The sequence below is a fragment of the Ciona intestinalis genome, chromosome 11 (genome assembly GCF_000224145.3).
Source record: "Ciona intestinalis chromosome 11, KH, whole genome shotgun sequence".
Taxonomy (NCBI): Eukaryota; Metazoa; Chordata; class Ascidiacea; order Phlebobranchia; family Cionidae; genus Ciona; species Ciona intestinalis.
The window spans coordinates 2,023,097-2,045,739 of NC_020176.2; the positions used below are offsets into that span (position 1 = coordinate 2,023,097).

A 22,643-nucleotide genomic window follows, 5' to 3' on the forward strand; every position below is an offset into this window, starting at 1 on the left:
AAGTTGTTTGGTTATTATTTCTATGTAACCAAGCATGGTTATATTATTTCTGTAACCAACCATGCTTAAGTGAATGAGCCTCTAACGCAAGGATAGCAGCAGTCATCATTTGGGTAGAATACTAAAAACCCCACAAAGTAACATACATAGCACATAAGCTGGCATGAGTCGTGTGAAACAGAACACCCTTGTTATAAAAACTGCCCTTTACATTTAATGAGGTAGTTAGCTTTTTCAAAAGAATATTGTAACTTCTACATCCCAATAGGTTTGAAACTTCTACATCCCAATAGGTTTATGAAACAAACTGCCTACATGCTTTTATAGCAATATAGGAAATAGAAATACTACTGATTAACAATTTGTTTTCTTATCCTGAAATAACATAAGAAGAGAAAGTCTTGCTAAAACATGAAATCGCGAAAGATGAATTAAAAATACATTGATTGCATTGGGTGATAAAATAACACTAGCATGTATAAAAATGTGATTCTCGTGGCATGGAATGACGGAAGACTGCAAAACACAAGGAATTATGCCACAATGTCTCCATCTTCTCTTTCATCATGCAGCTGTTCCACCCCATCATGGTATAATGTCTCATGGTGTAGTTCAGTATTTGTTCCAATTGTTATTTGCTGGAAGTCTCGAATGAATGTGAAAAAATAAGCAAGAAATGAACCAGCCAACACCCACTCAAGTATGGTGCTTGCCAAATGAGCACTGTAGCCCTGTGGTGTAAAATAAGTGAATTAGGCTCTGTAGCTTCAGTCAGTTGACAATAAGCTTGAGTCACTATGCTACTTTGCTACCACTACAGATGATACACAATATAATCTCCAAAACTAGTAATCTAGAACTGAGAGATCTTTCATAAAAAATAACATAGTTTTATCTAAAGTTGTTTAAAGATCATTTTCTTGAATGAATCCTAAATTACTTTCCAAGAGGTGGGAACTAGTGAAAGTTTAATATAAATGGGAAAATTATAACCTAATTGGCAAGCATATAGTATTAAGTCAGCTAATAATCAGAACACAAGATATTTACTGGTTGTCCAGGCTTCCAGTGAAACTTTATATCTCCAGCTTTATTAACAGCGGTTGTGCATGATGTTGCTATAAAACCTATTTAGCAAAATAAGAGTAATTTACTAATTTTAACAACAATGACTTTGAACAACTTCTTTAATTTGGATTCGTCTTTAATGTTAGCTAAGTAGTGTATCCTAGTGTTATACAGTGAGTGATACATTTTATGACGCAGGTAACATTGTTAATTTTAAGCGTAAGGCCAGCATTACCTCCTACAAATGCCATTAAACTGACAACGCACACTGCCAGTCTCGCATGAAATATACGCCTTCCATTAACCTCTGGATGCATTTTGTAAGTAATATATGTTTGAAGAAACTCATATAATGTGCCCAATCCAAACGCAAGCATTGCGCCAACAAGATGAACATACAGTACGCTTGTTTCCTGCCAAGTAATAATAACAAACAATTTTTAATTTTATGCCATGTGGTGAAAGAAAATATTATATACCAAGCCCAAGCTTAGGATTTTTAAACTTGGTACACATTTATAATTTTTTCCTTTGTTCCAGATAGAAAACAATGTTTCAGTTTCAGTGATTATTTTATTTCTAAAGTTTTGCATTGTATGTTTGCTTTTTGGCAAAAAAGGAAAAGGGTGTACAAAACTTGAGTAGATTTTAAACATTTTTGAAAATTAAAATAATTATAAAATTTAGTATAGTTACTTCGTTTTGCAATTAAAACAGATAAGAAATTGGAAGTAAATTTATTGATTTTTAATAAATTATAATAGTGCATTGTGCATACCTGAAAGTTTGCAACCAAAGATATGCCTAAGCAAATCAACACAGAAAAAAACATCCCGATTTTATTAAGTCGATTCACAATGTTGAACTTTGTCATTTCAAGTTTTTCTAAATATCCATCCACTTGTTTGTAGCGAATGTACAAGCATGCTAAAGCTGAAAACAAAGTATTATGTTTATGGAAAAACTTTTCTTATTGTGAATCTCACACTAAAGTTTAAAAAAAAAAGTTTTTTTTTTCTCATATAACACAGGCATGGGCGCGATACCCCTCAGCTTGGGTGGAAAAAAAGGTCTGGCCACCCCAGTTTTTGATAATTAATATTTATATTTTGCTAAATATTAATAGCATAAATCATTCACACGCTTGTTGTGTTAACCTGCGCAATAAGCATTTATTGTAGACGTGACAAATGACAATCCTTTATATGATAGCAAAAGTAAAAAAAGCAAGCGTTTAATCCTGTTGTTAAACTAATAAATAATTAGGGCAGTGGTTCCCAAAGTATGGGTTGCCACCCAAACATGGGTCGCACAAATGTCTGACACTTCAGACAAAGCGCAAGAAAGATTAAAATAGTGGTTGTACCATACAATGTATTAAAAACTCACAGACATTTACCTGCCACAGCTGAGATGTTTAACATTTGTCCAAAAATTGAACTTTCTGGGCGACGAGCCCCAGTGTCCGAAATATATGGGAATCCTGGGTCTACATCACCCCTGGAGACTGCAATTATATATGATGTCATAAATGTAAGGTAAGTCCAAACTACTAAAAAGATTGGCAAAAATGCCATTCCTCTTTGGAACCAAAACACCATGGTTTGTGTCTTTGTGATGTTTGTATAAAAAACCCTACTGAGATCTGTATTAAAAAGAATTTGTTTAATTTCATTCTCTCATATTCAGTTTGTTGTAAAGAGTAATATGAATATGGGTAAACAAAAATCCTACACGAAGCATGTATGAGTATGAGTAACAAATAAAAACTAAAGTGGTTTTGATTAAATATACAGTGGGTATCAGTGAGTCCCAGAGCCATAGAAATACCGATTGGTCCAACATTGTTACGCAAAAGGCAAATTGAGCGTCAATAATTTGTTTCCAAAACAACATAGCAGGTGTAGGGGAAATGCCTGAACGAGATTAAAAAGTGGTAAATTTAAGCTATTTTAATCATTCAATATGGGCAAATTTATATATATATATATCTTCTTTTTCGCAAAGAATGTATTATAAGGTAAATTTAAGCGATTTTATGCCTCCCCATAAAAAGAAACAAACACAAAACGCAATAAGTTTGTTTAAATCCATTGCAAAAATCATTTTGGACACTCAATGTCCACGGTTAGACTTCTCGGTTTTTCTATAACTCTGGTGATGCGGCGAGGTCTAAAGAACATTTTTAAGACCAACATTTTTATAGGTCTCCAGCTAAAGAAGTACTGACAAGCGACAACTAATGGCTTTAGTTAACTTAGCAACAGGCATTCAATTATGGCCTAAATCCTAGGACCCATGGCGTGCCACGCCGCGGGACCTCACCCACATAGAATAGAATAGAACAGGCATTCAAAGCAACCGCAATTGGCCCTGTCATACACACGAACAATTACACCTATGTGTCCTTATATTATAATCTTTCATTCTTAAAACCAAGATGCAACAGCACAACAACAATTTCAATTTAATTTATTATTTTTGTGTGAAGTTCAAAGACTTCAACAAAAAACACATATTTTTTATTGTATCATGAAAAACATTGGTTGAAACTATAGTCCAAAAACAATTTGGTAAAATTGTGTTTCCACGTTTGTGGTAATATGGAGTAAAATTTTAAAATATGAGCAAAAAATGTTATTTTTGTTGAACAATTTAAACACCACAAAAAAAACAACAAATAAACTCAGGCAGAAACCACCTGAACAATGAAACAAACTTGGGTATAGATAGTAGATACTAAAACATGTAGGCTTAGGCATAATTTTTTTGAACAAATAACTCTCATGCATATTCTGCTGTATATTTAACTCTCAGGCACAATCTGTTGTATTATGCCTGAGAGTTAAATACAACAAATTAGGCTTAAGAGTTAAGTAGTATCTACCGACCTTGGTATCTACCCTACCGGTAGTGGTAGACACTAAAACATGTAAGTTAAGGCATAACTTTTTTTACATTGAACTCTCAGGCATATTCTATTGAATATATTTAACTCTCAGGCATAATACAACAAAATATGCCTGCAAATTGACTGAAATATTCAACAGAATATGCCTGAGAGTCAAATATCTAACAAATTATGCCTAAGAGTTAAATATATATAATACATATATAAAAAAATATGCCTCAGCTTGCATGTTTTACTACTACCACCACAACTCAGCCAAAGAAGCGGAAATTCCCTTTTACCGACGTGACGCTTCGTTGCGCAAGCTTCTTGTGACTTCCTCGTGACCAAGAAGTAAACAAAAAAATAATTTGCCAAAATTATGTCGACCGAAGTATTGAGCAGATAAAAAATATTGGTCATTTGCCTATGTTTTTTTAGGAACATATGTTTTTATTCTTGTGTAGACACAGAAGGGGGACTAAATACACAGGCCAATTTTGTTTACTCGTCACGCTTATGCAGTAATAGCACCTCTAGCACAGATAAGGATCTAAGGAACTCGCAAATTCGTATACCGATAACAACCAGTAATGTGCTTCTGGAGATTTAAATGGTAATACTGCCGCTTGTGATCGGTGAAAGTTTTGGTCTCAAAATGTTTCTTACGCCTCCCTGATACACGCTGTGTATTTTTTAAAACAAAACTCGGGCGTTCGTGTCGAAAATTAACTTTGAAAATGCGCAAAAAAAAACATACTGCGTCACCGTAATTCGCCTGACTTGCGGGTAATTCTTTAGCTGGTGACCACCTGAAATTTTGGTTTCAAAATGTTTAATAGGCCTCACTGATATATGCTGTCTAAAAAAAAACTCGTTCGTGTCGAAAATTAACTTTAAAAATGCGCGAAAACATGCTTGTCACCGTACCGTAATTGATTTGCGTAAGGTTAACGATTTATTACGTCACAATCGCGATCTGTTACGTCACAATAGAGGTATTACATACGTTACGGGACGTTATAATCTTGTTTTTTTCCCACTGTTTTAGCGTAAGAATCAAACGTAACAATACGCATTTTATGACGTAATTATTCAACCTTGGTTTAATTCATAATGGCTGGTGTGGAAAATACGGTGACGCTGCATGATTTCGCGCATTTTTAAAGTGCGTAAACACACCCCACGTCACTTTTATTTTTTATGGTAAATTCATAAAGCGACTGTTTTATTGATTCCAAAAATACTTTGCTTATTAAAATTGGTCCAGTATAGGCGTAGATATTCGTCCTCACACAGTGATCTCTAGCGCTATCCTTTTTTTACTACGAGCTTCGTGATTGTGACGTAGGAACGTACTAGTCACGTGACTGATTCATTCGTAAAAGCGAAACCTGCGTTTTTTTGTGCTTTTTTTGCGTTTTTTGTTCTCTCGTTTTTCGCTAAAAACACTGCCTCTCGCCTTTCTGAGTGTTTCTGAATGAGAGCGGCCACGCTTCAACAATTTTGTGACGTGATTTGTCACGTGGGTAGTACACTTCTCAATATTTTCGCCACGCAACTTTCAAATCAGTTTTATGAATTTCACGGTGTTTGACCTGGAATATCTTTGGTTATAAAGAACCGATTAAAACAAGTAAGGTGTCGTAGGAATTAGAAAAACACACTCTATCGATTGAAGCGATGTACATTTGAGTGTGTTTAGGCCTTTTAAAGTTAATTTTCGACACAAACGCCCGAGTTTTTTCAAAAAATATTTATACGGGTATCAGTGAGACCTAAGAAACATTTTAAAACCAAAATTTCAGGTGGCCACCAGCTAAACGCTAAAGGATTACCTGGCTTGCGTAAGGTTAACGATATTTTACGTCACAATAGCGATATGTTACGTCACAGTAGTGACATATTACGAACGTTACAGCCCGTTATAATCTTGTTTTTCGCACTGTTTTATGCTAGGGAAAACCCAAAGCCCCAACCCTAACCCCTACTTTAACTCCAAACCCCTAAATCCCCCAAAAACTAACAAATTACGTAATCTGTAACGTAGAAATCAAACGTGGTAATTCGCATTCTATGGCGTAATAATCTAACCTTTGTTTAATCCATGACCGCTCGTGTGGAAAATACGGTGACGCAGCACGATTTCGCGCATTTTCAAACCTAATTTTCGACACGAACACCGAAGTTTTTTCAAAAAAATTATACAGCGGGTATCAGGGAGACGTTAGAAACATTTTGAGACCAAAATTTTCACTGGTCACCAGCGGCAGTATTACCAATTTAAATGGTCTCAGGCAGAGTGGTTCCAAGTAAGCCAAAAAACTTTTTGTTGCGCAAAAAGTGTTACCCCAGAGCTCAGGATAGAAGTAAACACTATATATAGAGGGCGCCTATGGTAGAGGGTGGAGAAGATGAGGCAACTTTAGCTACCAAATGAGACGAGAAAACAGATTGAAAAGGCTTCTTACCTTCCCCCACCCTACCATACTAAAAATAATGTTTGAATGCAGATAAATTATAACTAGAGATCATATTGATCTAATGGATGAGCACGGTTTAAACTAATAATTGGTAGAGTATTAATTAGCACTTTTACTACAACGCATTTTACGTGTTTTACAAACCGACTTCCAGCTAGTACGTTTTAATATCGCAACCCCTACATTTTTTTATAAAATCGACGCCACTTCTATTATATGTCAAATAAACCGATTAGGGGCAATTTTGAATCCTTATTTAAACCAAACCAGTGCAATACAATGGATTTGTAATGAAAAAACATAAATTCGACAAAGAATACATAAAACAATTGTGTATGTTAGCTTATTACTTAACTGCACATATATAGGCTAATAGTATTTTGTATACTACAACAAACAAAGAAGCATTTATATAAGTTGGCATAGGTGTCACTACAGCAATACTGAGCTGACAAGTAATTCCCTATTTTCAAAGCTGGGTTCACAAAGCCACATTATATGTTTATCCATGTGACCTGGTTCAGCTCACAGATGTAAACAATTATTTGCATTAAATAGTTCACTATGAAACTCATTTGTATATATCAAAAAGTAAAACATGCTGTTATTGTATGATTACAATGTATTGAATAAATCAATAGGTACAACCTCCTTATTGCATGGTAATACCCAAGAACTCTACCATTGCACAAAACAAAACGGTGATTTAGGATTGGCATCGTGATTCACATTTTAGCAAAATCTGAAATGACGTGATTAAAATGCATTTACAATCACAGCTTAAAACATAAATAAACTTCATTGAATAGTATGAATAGAGTAGGGTTTGGGCCCGATTGTTTCTGTAGATACTTAACAGCAGGTTAAAAGCTGTAGTGACCTTTAAAACCGAGGTGACAAAACACATCTCACTCTTGTTTTGAAAATTGGGGTGACAAGGCACCCTCGGAACCCCTAACTGAACGCCTTTGAATAGTGGTACATAAATATCATTGGGTATTATACTACTATAGTTAACTATTGTTTGAGAAATAACTAACACATGTTCGATTTCTTGTTGCTATGCATAGAAAACCATCTCTTTAACTTCTATGCTTTTCTTGAGTTTTCTCTGCGTAGTAGATTATATAGCCTACAGAACACAATATGACTTACAGTGTATACAAGGCATAAATATTGGTACATGTCAGTCTTCGCGAAAACTACATTAACAACTTAAGTAACAGCATCAACCTATGTAGGTAGTCAAACAATTCACTTGCCTGCTAGTGCTGTTATCAAGTGAAAGTATGTAAACATTGGTATATCGTTCAACTTTTGTTAAAGTGGCTTTGTTTAAGAACTCGTAATAAATTAATGCTTACCGCTATAAACACAACCGAGTATGGTCATTAAATAATCCGTAGTTCAATATATAATCTCTACAGTGCTGAGTATTAAGTACCAACCTCATTTCACGGTGTAACCTGTTCTTGGCACAATTGCCTGCTGTTAGTATTAACTGAATTTGTTTGTATAAAAGCAAGTGTACCAACTTACGGTGACAATTTAACGACCAAACTATGATGTAAACGATTTACTAACCAGACTAAACGAAAACATAAACAGTGCAATACTCGATCGCAAAATTGCCAGCGAACCAAAAATGAAAATCCTGAGTTCTATGTTATTTGGAGTTTGTAGGGGTAGTCCCGATAGAGTCTGCTAGACGGCCACTAAAAAGGCTAATTAATCGCTAATTATGCGCAGTTTTAAATTTGAAAATTTAGTCTAAAATTTATAAACCTATTTTATGATTTGATTTCAATCAAGAGATTAAAGAGTAATGCTAGAATTAAGAATTTAGATTATTGCGGAAAAAAGTCACGAAAAAAACAACAACAAGAACAACTGTTCGACGAAAAAGGATCTATATGACCACTACCGTGCTCAGCAAGAGACAAATCTAATGCGTGAGCACGTTTAAAGCTAATAATTAGTATAGTATTAATTAACCCTTTTAGTACAACGGTCTACTACGCTCGATTAATAACAAACCCGAAGTAAAATAAGTGCGGAAAAAAGTCTCGAATAAAACAACAACAACAACAAGAACAACTGTTCGACGAAAAAGGATCTATATGACCACCAACGTGCCCAATAAGGTGTAATTACTTTCAATGCGTCTCCTTCTTTGCCAATTGTTTTTTTTTTCTTGCAAGAAATGTAAGAATTCTTTCCGACATCGAACCAAAACTGGTTGCCTAAATATTGAACGCGCTACCACCTTTGTCGCACGTAGAGGTCTTTCCGTTGTTGAAACACATTACGTTTCATGGTGAGTACATGAATGGGCATTAAACGTTCGGGTGCACCCGGTGCCGTGATATATTCGTTTCGATTAATATATTTGTACCGAGCGCAATTGCGCATGTGCCTAGACGCTACTGCGCATGCGCATTCGGTCGGAACAAATACAATACGAGCTCTAATAAATACGTACCGACTAAAAAAAGTTCCGCGAAAAATATTACTTAATTTTTATTTTGTTTAAATTATTTTTGTTTTCGATTGGAATAACATATGCTAGTGACCTACATAGCTATAGGCGTAATAGTAACATTTTGCGAAAATACTGTATTTGAAAATTTAATATTCATATAGTAGGGTGGGGGAAGATGGGACAATTTGTCAGACAAAACTTTTTTTTAATTTTTATTTTACTGACCCTCTTTTAATGATAATCAGGAAAATAAAGTTACAGAATTATTCGACAGTATTATCACAACTTTATAAAACGCCCGTCAAGGCTGATTACTGTTTTTAAATCGTAAAACAAATATGTAAAATAGAAACAGTATACTTTGAACAGGTAAAAAAATTCGAAATAGTAAGGTGCTATTTTTTAATGCTCGTTAAATCATAGTAAAGCCGATGATTGTTTTTAGTTTGCGTGTGCGAATGGTTAAACTATAAGTTTCATAGCTTCATAAAACAACCTTGAATATTTCGTACAGTTTGATTTTATCTCATAAAACTAGTTTTTATAGTTTTGTAAAAAAACACTGAGTTATAGGCATGAAGAAAATAGGCAGGGGTCAATATGACTTTAATTTGAGGTAAAAACAACACAAAATATCGGTTTAACGTTATATATATGAAGTTTAAATGGCAAAGAAACTAGCACAGCCCGTTAAATTCGGTAGGTTAACTACAAGTTGCAGATTACTGCTAATGTAAATATATTTCAATTTAGAGTCCCATCTTCCCCCACATTGTAGTTTTGTATGTTTTCATTGCCAAACTTTGAAAGTTTTGCTTTTAATTTAGTAATTTATACCTCAGGGAATATTTAACTATACTGATATAATAAAAAGATAATATTTTGAAAATATATTCGAAATTTGGTCATTTGCACTTGGCAATAATTTATGAAAAGTGTCTTGTGCCAAAAACAGAGTAGTAATACTCAATTTGTAGCAAAAATAAAACTTTACCAATAGTTTTAAACAGTTTTCTGTTATTACAAGTTTATATGCATTTGTAGGATACAATATTTATCCATTGATGTTTGAACAATACCCCTTGTCTTTCAAACAATACCAATTTTTATGCAATAATATAATGTATAGGTATAGCATGTCAAAACTATAGCAGAAGGGCAAGAAAAAGAATGTTTAGACTTAATTTTCACGGCGTACAGTATTATTTCGTGTTATTTACGTATATTCCTATTTATAAATACACTTAATAATCAAAATTAACAAAGTTTTTAAACTGTACCATCTTACCCTGTGTGTTTTCGAATTTGTAAAGTTTCACTTGTTGTGCGGATCGCTAAATAACTCCTAGTGTGTTTTATTATATTTTATTAAATTGGTGTCAAGTAATAAAGTAATGATAGTACTAATTCGTGGTATTATCCAAAAACCATCATCTATTTTGATTTGGGAAATATTTGGCAATATGTGCTTAAGCGTTCTATCTTCCCCCACCCTACTCTATTATTCAAGGTATGACAATATTTTTTTATATTTAACACCCATCCCCGCACTTTTTTAAAGATAATAATGTTTTATTTTTAAGTATTACGTATAGCGCTATAACCTATTCAAAGCTGGATTGGTAGAAAATTCTATAAATAATTTATATTTTTTAATGACGAATATTAATATTTATAGTTATTATTTCTACAAATTTTTTAAAATTTTATTTTAGAATCGATATTGCTGGGGTCTAGTTAGTACAGTGCCCAAATTTTATGTTAGTAGCACGAGTAGAAGGTATCGAAAGTGGCCGCTATAATTTTTGTGTTCTAGGATCACCTTTGTCCACCAGCATCACTTGTAAATTATACGTAAAATGTGATTTTTAAACTAACATAAAATAAGTTTCTTTGTGGTTCTTACTTTTTCTAGGCTACAAATAACATACCAACTCAGCTCTGCTGACTTTAAGCATAAAAACTAAAGTTTTATCGTGGAAACGTCGTGTCTGGAACGTTTTCGACAGAGGGTCGTAATAAATTTGAACCGGGTGGTCATTGATATTTGTTCCGACCTTCCGAAGCGTCTCAGCGTGTGCGCAATAGCGTCCGGTAAAAAATCTATAAATCGGGGAATCATCTAGCTGTTAATGAAATTTATTTCGTCTCTTCAAATTAAGTAGTGCAGATTAGGTAAACAGTATTTAATTAAACATGTTAACGTTTTTTTTAGAAGTTAAGTGTGCTTATACATAACCCGTAACAATGTGAGGAGTCGGCATAGGCATAGGGTCCAGTGCGCGTCGTACGGTTTGAACATAGTACACTAAGTGTACTATATATATGGTATGAGTTCTGCGCTCCCAGACACCTACTGTGATCGTGAAATGAGGAACGTTGAATGAATGAATGAATAAAACTTACTTTATCCTCGCGTAGCCGGAAAACGACAGTCGTTATAACACGGGTTTAATACCTCGTGCCAGCTTACGAGTCACAACGTATGTTACTTTGTGGGTGATTATTTTTTTAAGGATTTTTTTATGTATGACTAATAATTTGGACAACCCAAAGTTAGTATAGACCAAGTTAGGAAACGGATTGTAAAACAACGAGTTTTGTTACCCATTGTCTCCGCGACTATGACGTCATAGTCGCCGCCATTACGGAGCCCACGGCATAGCATTTTATCATTGCTGGGTGCTGATTTTCGTTTAAATATTGCGATTTTTTAAAAACCAAGCACTTCTGCGCGTAAAAACGGCTTTCTACTAATGTTATATCTTATCACAATAATAAACCTCACAAAATAATCAACTTTTATTGAACACTCAATCGATTAAAGAGTAAAAAAACATAAAATATCAAGTTTACTAACCAAAAACATAAAAGAACATGTTTAAAATATAAAAATACAAACAAAAACGCATAACATTACCATAAACTGGTGTATCTAGCTGCAGTTTTGCATGTAAATTGCCGTAATTTTACTTTTTGGCTCACAAACTTAACACGTATATACCCGGCAACGAAACTTATGGTATCTTTGCAAAATTTGCCTAATACGAAGTGACATTGAGGAAAACAATACTGAGTTACTATTTTTGGTCCTCTGCTTGAATTAGTAAGCTACCGTTTCTGGGTTACGGGTCTTTATGAAATCGGAAAACGCGAACACCTTATCTGCTAGTACTTAAACAGTTTGGAGCTCCTGCATGTCCACTTATGTTGGATTATAAATGTAGTAAAGAATGGCTCTGTAGATTCGTAGGTATGATCATATACTATTATGTAAACTAAGCTGATTGCTGCTAGTATTAATCGCTAACGTAAAGTACCCTGTTAAACCACACTGTACGCCGAAAACCAGTCAAAATATTAATTTACTCCACATTAATTCCTATATTTAATATTATATCACAAGATTTATATTAGAAATTATATTTTAAATGTTAAAACAACCGCTATATGTGTTTTCTAGCTTTGTATCGCCATGGCCTACTCTATACACGGCCTAGGAATACACCGAAACTGCTCAGAAAATAAGAGGCCTATTGACGCGAACAATGCCCATTATAATACATTGTTTCGTCACGGTTTCATGAATGGAATTTTGATTTTCAAAATGGAGTTTACAATCAGAGCAGTTGCAGGTCCGTTGTGTTCTTGGTGTTTGCAGTGGTTTTGTTAGAATAAGAACTTATTAAATCGATTAAACGAGGTAGTATTTTACGTAGAAGCTAGAAATAGTGTTTACAGCAGTTGTAGTCATTTTTGTACGCATAAATTACTGATTTAGGAGTCCTTTACTAAACAGTCATCTAGTATAGCTTTTTCCAACTGCTAGCGTACATTCAGATCGAGATTAAACCTTGTTAAAACGACATTGAAACTAAAAAACAGTCATGTTGATACGACAGATGGGTTAGTTTAAGTTATAAAACATTGCTGAGGTATATCTAGACAAATGACAATTTTAACATATTATAGTTATGTTATGTCGAACGTTTGATGTACAGCAACCTAATACTGTAGAAGCATGGCAAAGCTTTCGCTTAATGATAAATGTTCTTATTTTTCATAGGCCTTATATACAGGTAGATACGTGTTATAAGTTTGTTGGATTAGTTAGTAGGTACAGAACCGAGGTGATATTGCAATTTACAACATAGTCTGATACTGACACGGATTATTCCAGATTTAATCCTAAGGAGTGCCCAGCCAATACTATCAGTCATACATCAGGTCATACACTGCTTATAGCATATACAGTTACTGTAAGTGTGTAATAGCTGTTTGCCGATCAGGATATGATACCATTACCAATATTACCATCATACTAATCTTGTGCACAAACCTCGATTTCACAAACATGTGGCGATGTGGGAGATGTGTTATATATTTCATGCAGTCAAGATAAAGGATTACTGACAAAATATGCATTAATGCTATGATTTTTATAAGAAACAAGCAGACTTTTAATATAATGATAAAGTTCAAGCCTTGCGCGATAAACTTGTGTTTTCTTCTGTTGTGTAGTATTCTATTTTTAAACCACTGCATTTGCAAGAAATAAAAGTGCACATTTCTGACATTAAAACATGTTATGCTTTCTATGATTAGGTTTAGATAATGTATTTGTCACTTATGATATGCCAGCCATCAGTACAGCATAAGAACATGTTAAAAACCACTTTCGTCCAAGCGAATATAATGTTCTTTATAGTTAAATGTGAAAATCAAGTGGCTTTACCGCGATTTCATGATGTTTGAGCGAAACTAATCTTTGTTAAACGGTCACACAATATCAGTGGTGTGCAAAACTACGTGTACATTCATCAAACTTATATTATAACAACAAAAAGAATTAAAATTAACTACAAATGCAAATATACAGGCTCAAATTGTATTAATTTGAATTTGGTTGGAAAAACAAAATTCCATTCATGAAACCGTGATGAAACAATGCATTATAATGGGCATTGTTCGCGTCAATAGGCCTCTTATTTTCTGAGCAGTTTCGGTGTATTCCTAGGCCGTGTATTGAGTAGGCCATGCTGTTGCATACCAATTTATTTTAAATAATTGGGAATTTACAACTGTTAACAATCATTATAACATGTTGTTTTATTCACCTTATGCTCACTAGCAAGTTACCACATTTGAAACTTTTTGAGAATGGCTTCAAATTTAAGCAACCCATAAGTGGTCGGAGCAATTTCCGTAAAAAACGTCCACAATGGTAGCAGCGAGAAGCCCGGAACTCGTAACCCCTGGGTTAGACACGAGCGCGCTAACTACTTTGCCACGGTGCCAGACAAATGTTTACTAATAGCTTACCTGTTGGTGAGGCCAGGGAAGTCTGCGAACAAATTCGCATAAGATGCTACGACATAATGGTGAAAGAAGCTCCTCATAAATTGATAACGTATAGATTTTTGGTAGGCATTTACCTAAACAGTGTATACCTATTGCGTTTAGTTCAGTGAACAATTTAAAAACAATCTGTAAAATATAAAACTTTGTTGACTAATAAATTTACAATAAAAGTGTTTAAATATAAAACTTAATTGTAATTAACAAAGTAACAACACAGTTTAAATTTACAATAGTCTCAAAATGTATTTCTAATCTATATTTAAACAGAAAATATTACTACAGAAAAAAAACAAACAATAGAGAAGTATATTTGTATCTAAATATGCCATAAATTATGCACTTGCCTTTTTTTTTCTTTGAAGCATGCATGTTGTTACACACACCATATATCTGTCAAGGTTTATGTCTGCACCTGTCTCCGCATTCCCAAACTGAATTTCATGCAATACCTCAGCCAGCATTGGAGCAAGAGTTTCCATGATCTTATCTGTCATGTCAATTAAAATCCCCACGCCTTTGACCTAAAGCAGAAACACAACTTTAATAAAAAAATCCTCCATAAATATTCATGCACGCAGTTACATATGTGGTAACTTGTCAGCACCACAAAGTGAGTGAAACAGAACACCTGTGTTATAATAACTGATGTTGCCCACATGAGGATGTATACATTGTCATGAAACATGTATACGTTGTCGTTAAGGAGACTATTTAAAGTTAGATTTCTGGTTTCAAATTCAACTAACTTAAGTGAACTGTAACACAGTTAAGTATGAATGAATGAATGTATTTTTGGATTTTTTTTATTTTTTATGTATGGCTGATAATTTGGACAACCGATTAGTGACCACTGGGTGGATCAAAGTAATAGTTAATGTCCGGCGCCGTCGCAAAGCGCCTGCATCTAACCTAGAAGTAATGGGTTATAAGCTCGTCGTGCTACCATTGTGGGCGTATGTGTCCTTGGACAAGACACTTAACGACAATTGCTCCAACCCTTGGACAAGACACTTAACGGCAATTGCTCCAACCAGGGCCCTGCCTGGATTGAAATGTGTACTTACAACTGTAATAAGAAATGAACAGTCGTATTGTATCATTGATACTACTAAAACTTTTCATATTATCATATTTTTACAAAAATGAAATACCTGAACACAGCATTCTAACCAGAATAGAGTGTTGCTCTGATTATCTTCTGGTTTCCAGTCATACATGAACCATTTCTTTGCCCAGATATTGGCATCCAAACCATTGACTTTCAAAACCTGTATACTCTAGAATAAAAACACCAAAATTAGAAAAATGTTATGGTTATTTCTATTTTATTGAATAGAAGTCAGGTCTAACGGACTTGGGATTTAATTTAGGACAAAGTTGGCCCATTACCCTAAAGTTTTGGTTAGTTTTTTTAAATTACGAAGGAATCAAGAATGTTACTTATTTATCCTCGTGTAAGGCTATCAGGGTAATACAGACTACAGTGTTCGCCGACACGTTGTGTGTGGATTTGTAGGTGATCATTTTTCTGTATAAATGACAACTTAGACAGCCTATAAGCCATCTTTAAGTTAAAGCAATTACTGTTAAATGTCTTGCCCAAGGATACATTTACATATGTCTACTAGTGTCGATGGCGTGGCACCAAGTCATGGATAAGAAACTTACTTCATCTTGGGGAAGACGTAAAATATCATCATGTAACATGACACGTCCACCAGCGGAAAGGTATTTCTCATCAATTGTAAGGCTTTTGATTTTTTCATAGGTAAAATATATTAACTTCATATTAAATGTGCAGATTTTTGTTCGTACAACAAGGCTTATCTAAAAGAAATAATTTTTTTTTTTTTTTATGAAAAGTATACACAAAGAGACCACAGTTATTAAGAATAAAATGCTCATAGTATTATTATTTATGCCCATAGTAGTTAAGATTTTATTTCATGTGTTAGGAAATTTTGAGCAACATACAGAACCATATGTATTCAGGATACAACATAAATTATTAAATAAAAATATGGAAAAAATACCTTTTCTTTTCTTTTAAGAATTAACTGTCTTATACGGTCCATGTAACAGTCAAGGTTTATGTCTTTTCCATTCTCTCCAAATTCAACCTCATCCAACACATAAAGATGTGGAACGAGACCATCCATGATTTCATATGTCATTACATCCGCGATTATTAATGTTTTAATCTAAGAAAAAAAGTTTCAAGAATCCTGGAAAAATAAATAAATGTATCTTATTGATTCTAGTGTGCCGGAAAAGTCTTTTGTTCGGTTTCATACACCCTGTAAAATTAAGTGTAAAGCTTACAAGTTACTATTATAGGTGACTTTATAGGTCATTTATATATATTTTATTTTTTATTTTTTTATGCAGACAAAAATAGCATCATCATGCATTAAACCCAAGATGCTTTGGTTACAATGCAAGCACACTAACTGGTAAAGCATCAGACACGAGTGATTTGAACTAAATAAATAAATAATATAACTGACTGCTAAACTTGTTACTTTTAAAATCATAATATTTATTTTGTACTACAAAGTTTTCATTTTGTATCACAAATTAACCGGAGTAAATATTTTTGTCATGATAATAATTTTGTGGTACTTGTTTATTAAATTTGTTATACAAATTTACCTTTCCAAGAAGAAGCTGTAAAATTTGAACCACCTTATCCTGAGGTTGACCAGCGTGAATTTTCCATTCATTTAACCAGGTGGCAACACTTCTCCCATTTATTGTTAATCCCTAGATAGTATGAGGTATTTAGTAAAGAACTATGTTACCAGAGTGTAAATAAAGAGATGGTTAACTAAGTTTGGCGCCGTGGCAAAGTGGTTAGCGTGCCTGCCTGTAACCCAGAGGTAATGGATTCAAGGCTTGTTGCTGCTACCATTGTGGGTGTGGGTGTGAGTGTGAGTTTACCATTGTGGGTGTGTGAGTGTCCTTGGCAAGACACTTAAGGTAATTGCGCCAACCCAGTGGTCACTAATGGGTTGTTCAAATTACAATGAAAAAATCCAAAACAAATAATCACCCGCAAAGTAACATACATGGTAATTTGTAAGCTGGCACGAGGTGTATGAACACCCGTGTTATAACAACTGTCGTTTTCGGCCACGCGAGGATAAAGTAATTTACATTCATTCATTCAAGTAACTTATTTATCCTAGCATGACGGGGCAATGATGGTTGTTATAACACGGACACGAGGTTTCATACACCTCATGCCCTTTACAAGTTACCACATATGATGATATGTAACTTTGTGAGGGACTTTTTTTTATTAATCTATGGCTGACAATTTAGACAACTCATAAGGTACCACCAGGTTGAAGCAATTGCAGTTCAATATTTTGCCCAGAGATGCGATTGGGCCGTTTTTGCAATTGGGGTTATAATGACTGTGGTTGGCCGGCCAACCGAGGCTAAAACAAGTTTCATGTATTTAACTCATTAAATATTACATTAAAACAAGACATTTTACCTGGGGGTTGGATAGGTGTTCAACATATTCACGCAAGATGAAAACAGCTTGTGGTAAAAGGAGTTGCTCATCTACTGATAACCTGTTGATTTTTTGAAGGCAACGTCCCAAAGCTTGTACACTTTTTTCATTGATTCTTGTAAATATGCCAAGACTGATCTACAATGCAAATAAGGATTTTTTCACTTTGTTTTAGAATAAAATTTATTAATATATGTATTTGTTGTTAGCATAGATTCATGTTTTTAAGAGTATTTTTATTATTCATAAAGATTGCATTTACATTGCTGCAGTCATATAATACGTTTCTGGTGTTAAAGATAGCCTACAGCTGTACTATTACTAATGAAATCATTATTTTAGAACTTTGTTTTCTTAAACAAAAGAAGATTTTTTTATAATACAAGCTTAATATTGTTATTATAGTCTATAGTTACACTTGCCTTTCTTTTTCTTTTGAGAATTAAACTTGCTATTTCAGCCATGTAAGGATCAAGAAGCATGTCTTGATGCTCTCCAAATGTAATCTCACTCAACACATTCATATGTTGGGTTAGTGCTTTCAGGATGCATTCGGACATCTTCCGAACTGATAATTTTTTGTTCTAAAATATGTGTAAAATAAAGCAAAATAAAATAATACACTAAGTAATATATTAAGAAGGACTAAAAGGTTTAAACCTCTATTTGCACAATTCATTTTTTTCTTGATGTGATAACATTGTATTTGGAATTTTTTTATAACGAATTAAATAATAGACTGTTGTTTTTGTTAAACAAATATCAGTCCAATTCAAATGTAAATTTATCGCTATCTAGTTGTTTTGTTATTTTATTAAAAATATAAGTTTACAGAAAAGATTGAGACATATATGCGTTATGATAGGGTTATCCCAACTTTCGAAACAGGAGCGACACAATATATTTTAGCATCACAGTTTTAAATGAAGACCAGCTTTTACCTTTCTAGTAAGTGTCTACATAAATAAACACAGCCAAACTATATCTGTTGTTCTTTTGTTGCATATCATTCAATGAGGTTGCCTATGTTTTAGGACTATGAATGTAACTTGATTTATCCTGACGTAGCCGGAAAACAACAGTCATTATTATAACACAGGTGTTCTGTTTCATCTATGGTGTAACTTTTATAATGTCACCCGAAATTTTATAAAAAATAACAAAGGAACTATGAGATTTGGGTTACCCTTGTGCTTGATTTGTCTGGAATATGAGATACATTCGTAACAATGAATTCATCAGGTTCTTTACCAGGTGAAAGGGGATCATACTTTTTACACACTGCTTGCTCAGTCTGCTTTTATGGAAACAGTAGGTTATCGGTGATATAAAGACAAGCTTTTAAACATAAAGAACTATAGTACTGGTGAAGAATCCTCCAGAACAGATTAGGCAAAGTGTTAAGCTGTTGGCAATGTTGTTTGGGTTCAGTAGTTAAGGCAGCATCCAGTCTGCAGAGTATGGCAGGTGCACAAGTGAGTTTTTTAACACGGTAGTGGTCATATAGATCCTTTTTCGTGGAACAGTTGTTCTTGGCGTTGTTGTTGTTTTTAGGGCGATTTTTTTCGCACTTATTTCAATTCTAGCATTTATTCTTTAATCTTAATCAAATTATATAATATATTTATTAGTTTTAGACTAATTTTTTAGCTTTAAAACCGCACAATTAGCGTGTGTGCACCGAAGCGTATAGCGAGTGCCTTTTTCCTATCGTTATCTTCGGTATAAACACCGCGTCTCTCCTTTATTCGCTCTTTTAATTTACTGCTCGCAATAAATCATTATGCAGCCGCCACAATATGAATAATATTAATTTCTAACATTACCTATAATACTGCGTGATAACGATTTATCCAAATTCACAAAAACAAACGTTTTAAAGCGACGACAAGGTTAACTAGTTTAAGTTTACATGTCAATACATGGTACAGGAGTTGTACAAAGCAGAGTGCTTATACGGACTCTGGTACAAAGCATATTTACACATATTGAATAAATGAATGTAACTTGCTTTATCCTCGCGTGCCCGAAAAAACGACAGTCGTTATAACACGGGTGTTCATACACCTCGTGCCAGCTTACGAGTTACCATGTATGATACTTTGTGGGTGACTATTTTTTTTGGATTTTTTCATATTTTTATGTATGGCTGATAATTTGGACAACCCATTAGTGACCACTGAGTTGGAGGAGCAATTGCTGTTAAGTGTCTTGCACAAGGACACATACGCCCAAAATGGTAGCAGCGACGAGCCTTGAACCCATTAACTCTGGGTTACAGGCGGGCGCGCTAACCGCTTAGCCACGGCGCCGGACCAAATATTCTTATACGTCTTAAGCTTAATGAGTTATAATACACAAATAAATGCATTCTATCTACTGCTCCACAGTCAACAATGGAAACTGAAACTCGCTTTGTTGGTTACTTTTGATTTGATCGATCTCAGTCGACCATTGTAGTAATAGGGTTAATTAATACTATGCTAATTAGTTTATACCGTGCTCACGCATTAGATCTGTGATCTCTTGTTTACAAACTTTTGGTTATGCACGGCTTGCAAGCCATAGTTTGTCCCACGCACGCCAATTATTTAAACAATGAAAAAAATACGTATTAAATTAAGTAGGATTTCCTATTGTGGCTTGTAAATGTATGTGGTTTGCACGCCAATTTTTTATGATACCACGCGCGCACGCGAAAAATAACCGTCTTCCACGCGCGAGATCTCGTCAGGAACTGCCATACTCTGCAGACTGGGGGAGCATTAGATACAATAATTATTTATTTATCTTTTTTATTTATTGAAAACGATAGCGAAGATCAAATTAATTAAAACAACAAACAGAGGGGAATTAGCCCACGACGTTGGTTAAAACATGCTATGGATAAAAAGTGTGTGAAAGAGTATTAGTTAAAACGTGTGCCTGTTACACCCAATGTCATTCTTCACTATTGTCATAAAGAGATACTGAAGAATAAAAAAAAATGCATAGTGCATACAACCCCTACATGCCTTAGATGCCTACACTACAGGCCATATTTTACTAAAATCAATCATTTTTTATATACTTGTAAAGCAGCCATTAAAAGTAGTTTAGTCAGCATTAAAAGTAGTTTGGACTAAAATACCAAAAACTACCATAAATTTTGTACATACTTATCACTTTCTAAAATAGAATTATAAGTCAACTCAGTTATATTGAGAAAAGTAATTAGTGATTCGCGAAATCGTAAGATGCGACATTCAAAAATATGGTCGTGCAAAGAGCACGTGTTAAATAAGGACGACATCTATAGACATCAGCCGAAAACTGGCGCTCATTCAAAATCACACAATCACAATGTACGTTTGCTTTCAGCCAAAAGCACCATTTATTAGTTTTTGCTGCATACTTGTTACGTTGGCTCATAAATCTAAAACACGCCGTTAAACATTAAAACAATTTTTTTTTCTGTTTCAGTTTGTTAAATCAACACTCAAATCCTAGAAATTCGGCGGCGAATTATTATTTCAGTAAAGTGATCTGAACGATTTACATTACATAGGGTCAAAGATGTAAATAGCAGTGAATAAAATAATTGCATTTCCTATATACAAGCGATCGAATCTTCAAATCTATCATAAAACTTTTATTATCTAATTGTTATAATTTATATTTAATTAATACTTAATACAACCATAGAACTTGAAACAACTATACAATAAGTAAGCCTACTTGTTTGTCTTTTGAATCAGGTTCCATTGTTTCGGATCGTCTTTCAACTATTTTACCTAAATAACAATATAAATCGTATATGTTTAATTGGAAAATAAAAACTAATTGAACATCGCTCCCTATTTCAAAATACTCTGTACGTTTCACTTGTATAACTATACTACAACGTACGTCCTGTATTAAATGATCAGGAAACCACTGCTGTCAACGGGTAGGTCCAGCCATATACCCGCGCTTACGCTTTAATTTTAATTTCTTTCTCTTTATTTAACATAAGCTTCTTCTTGGCACTGTTTTTTTAACTGTGCTGTGCAGCAGTAAATTTCCTGTTCTCGTTAACTACTCTTTCGTGCAACTCACGAACAATTTTCAAACGTTGTTATTTGCAACTATCCCAGACGATTGCGTTTGGAATACAGCAGTGTTGTATTTATCGCATACGCAGTCAATTCATAGGAAGCCTGTGATCTACATTACATCCTGTTTCACCACGATCTGTAGTCTAACCTACAAGAGTTCCAATGGTGCAGTTTATATATCCGGTAATTATAGCCACGAGTTGCCTGCTGAAAGTGGGGTAACATGGGACGCAGGGCATGTTGGGAGACATTTTAAATGGGGTCCGTAGAAAGAATATTACAAATAAAGTCTCGTCTGACAAAGTGTTCCATCTTCTCCCACCCTATACTACGTAAAGTATGTTTAACATTAGTTTTTACAAAAATTTTTTTTTTTTGCAAAAAATTTTCGAAAAAATTTTAAGTTTAAAACAGTACAACTACAATTTTTATGCAAAAAAACAAAAAAAAATCAATTTTTTCATGTTTCCCAAAGGAATTCAAAAAAATGTTTTAATTAAAACTGTACAGTTACTTGTTTTAAACAATAAAAAATTAAAATTTTATTGAAAAAAAATTTTTAACATTAGTTTTACAAAAATTTTTTTTTTTTTGCAAAAAATTTTCCAAAAAATTTTAAGTTCAAAACAGTACAACTACAATTTTTATGCAAAAAAACAAAAAAAAAATCAATTTTTTCATGTTTCCCAAAGGAATTCAAAACATGTTTTAATTAAAACTGTACAGTTACTTGTTTTAAACAATAAAAAATTAAAATTTT

At 33.9% G+C, this 22,643-nt stretch overlaps 2 protein-coding genes across 6 annotated transcripts; both read right to left on the reverse strand.

Moving 5' to 3' along the window:
• Window positions 1-196: 196 nt before the first annotated feature.
• LOC100182050 (DNA damage-regulated autophagy modulator protein 2) lies at window positions 197-2,709 on the reverse strand. Its single transcript, XM_026836859.1, has 5 exons — window positions 2,468-2,709; window positions 1,847-2,001; window positions 1,304-1,481; window positions 1,051-1,127; window positions 197-731 (listed from the first exon to the last, which is right to left on the reverse strand). Exons 1-5 carry the CDS (start codon window positions 2,667-2,669, stop codon window positions 534-536), a joined length of 810 nt encoding a protein of 269 aa, XP_026692660.1. The 5' UTR covers window positions 2,670-2,709; the 3' UTR covers window positions 197-533.
• Window positions 2,710-14,006: 11,297 nt separating this feature from the next.
• LOC101242059 lies at window positions 14,007-21,650 on the reverse strand. Of its 5 annotated transcripts, none has more exons than XM_018814121.2 (10): window positions 21,525-21,650; window positions 18,994-19,104; window positions 18,230-18,391; window positions 17,787-17,945; window positions 16,937-17,047; window positions 16,318-16,485; window positions 15,953-16,111; window positions 15,436-15,561; window positions 14,629-14,805; window positions 14,007-14,410 (listed from the first exon to the last, which is right to left on the reverse strand). In XM_018814121.2, exons 1-10 carry the CDS (start codon window positions 21,549-21,551, stop codon window positions 14,234-14,236), a joined length of 1,377 nt encoding a protein of 458 aa, XP_018669666.1. In that variant the 5' UTR covers window positions 21,552-21,650; the 3' UTR covers window positions 14,007-14,233. The 5 variants fall into 5 exon arrangements, 4 of the variants coding, with proteins under 4 accessions (XP_018669666.1, XP_026692442.1, XP_026692443.1 ...); XM_026836641.1 differs by having other exon boundaries at window positions 18,994-19,101; window positions 21,525-21,637; XR_003396362.1 differs by lacking the exon at window positions 14,007-14,410 and adding an exon at window positions 15,194-15,350 and having other exon boundaries at window positions 14,733-14,805.
• Between the last annotated feature and the right edge of the window lie 993 nt (window positions 21,651-22,643).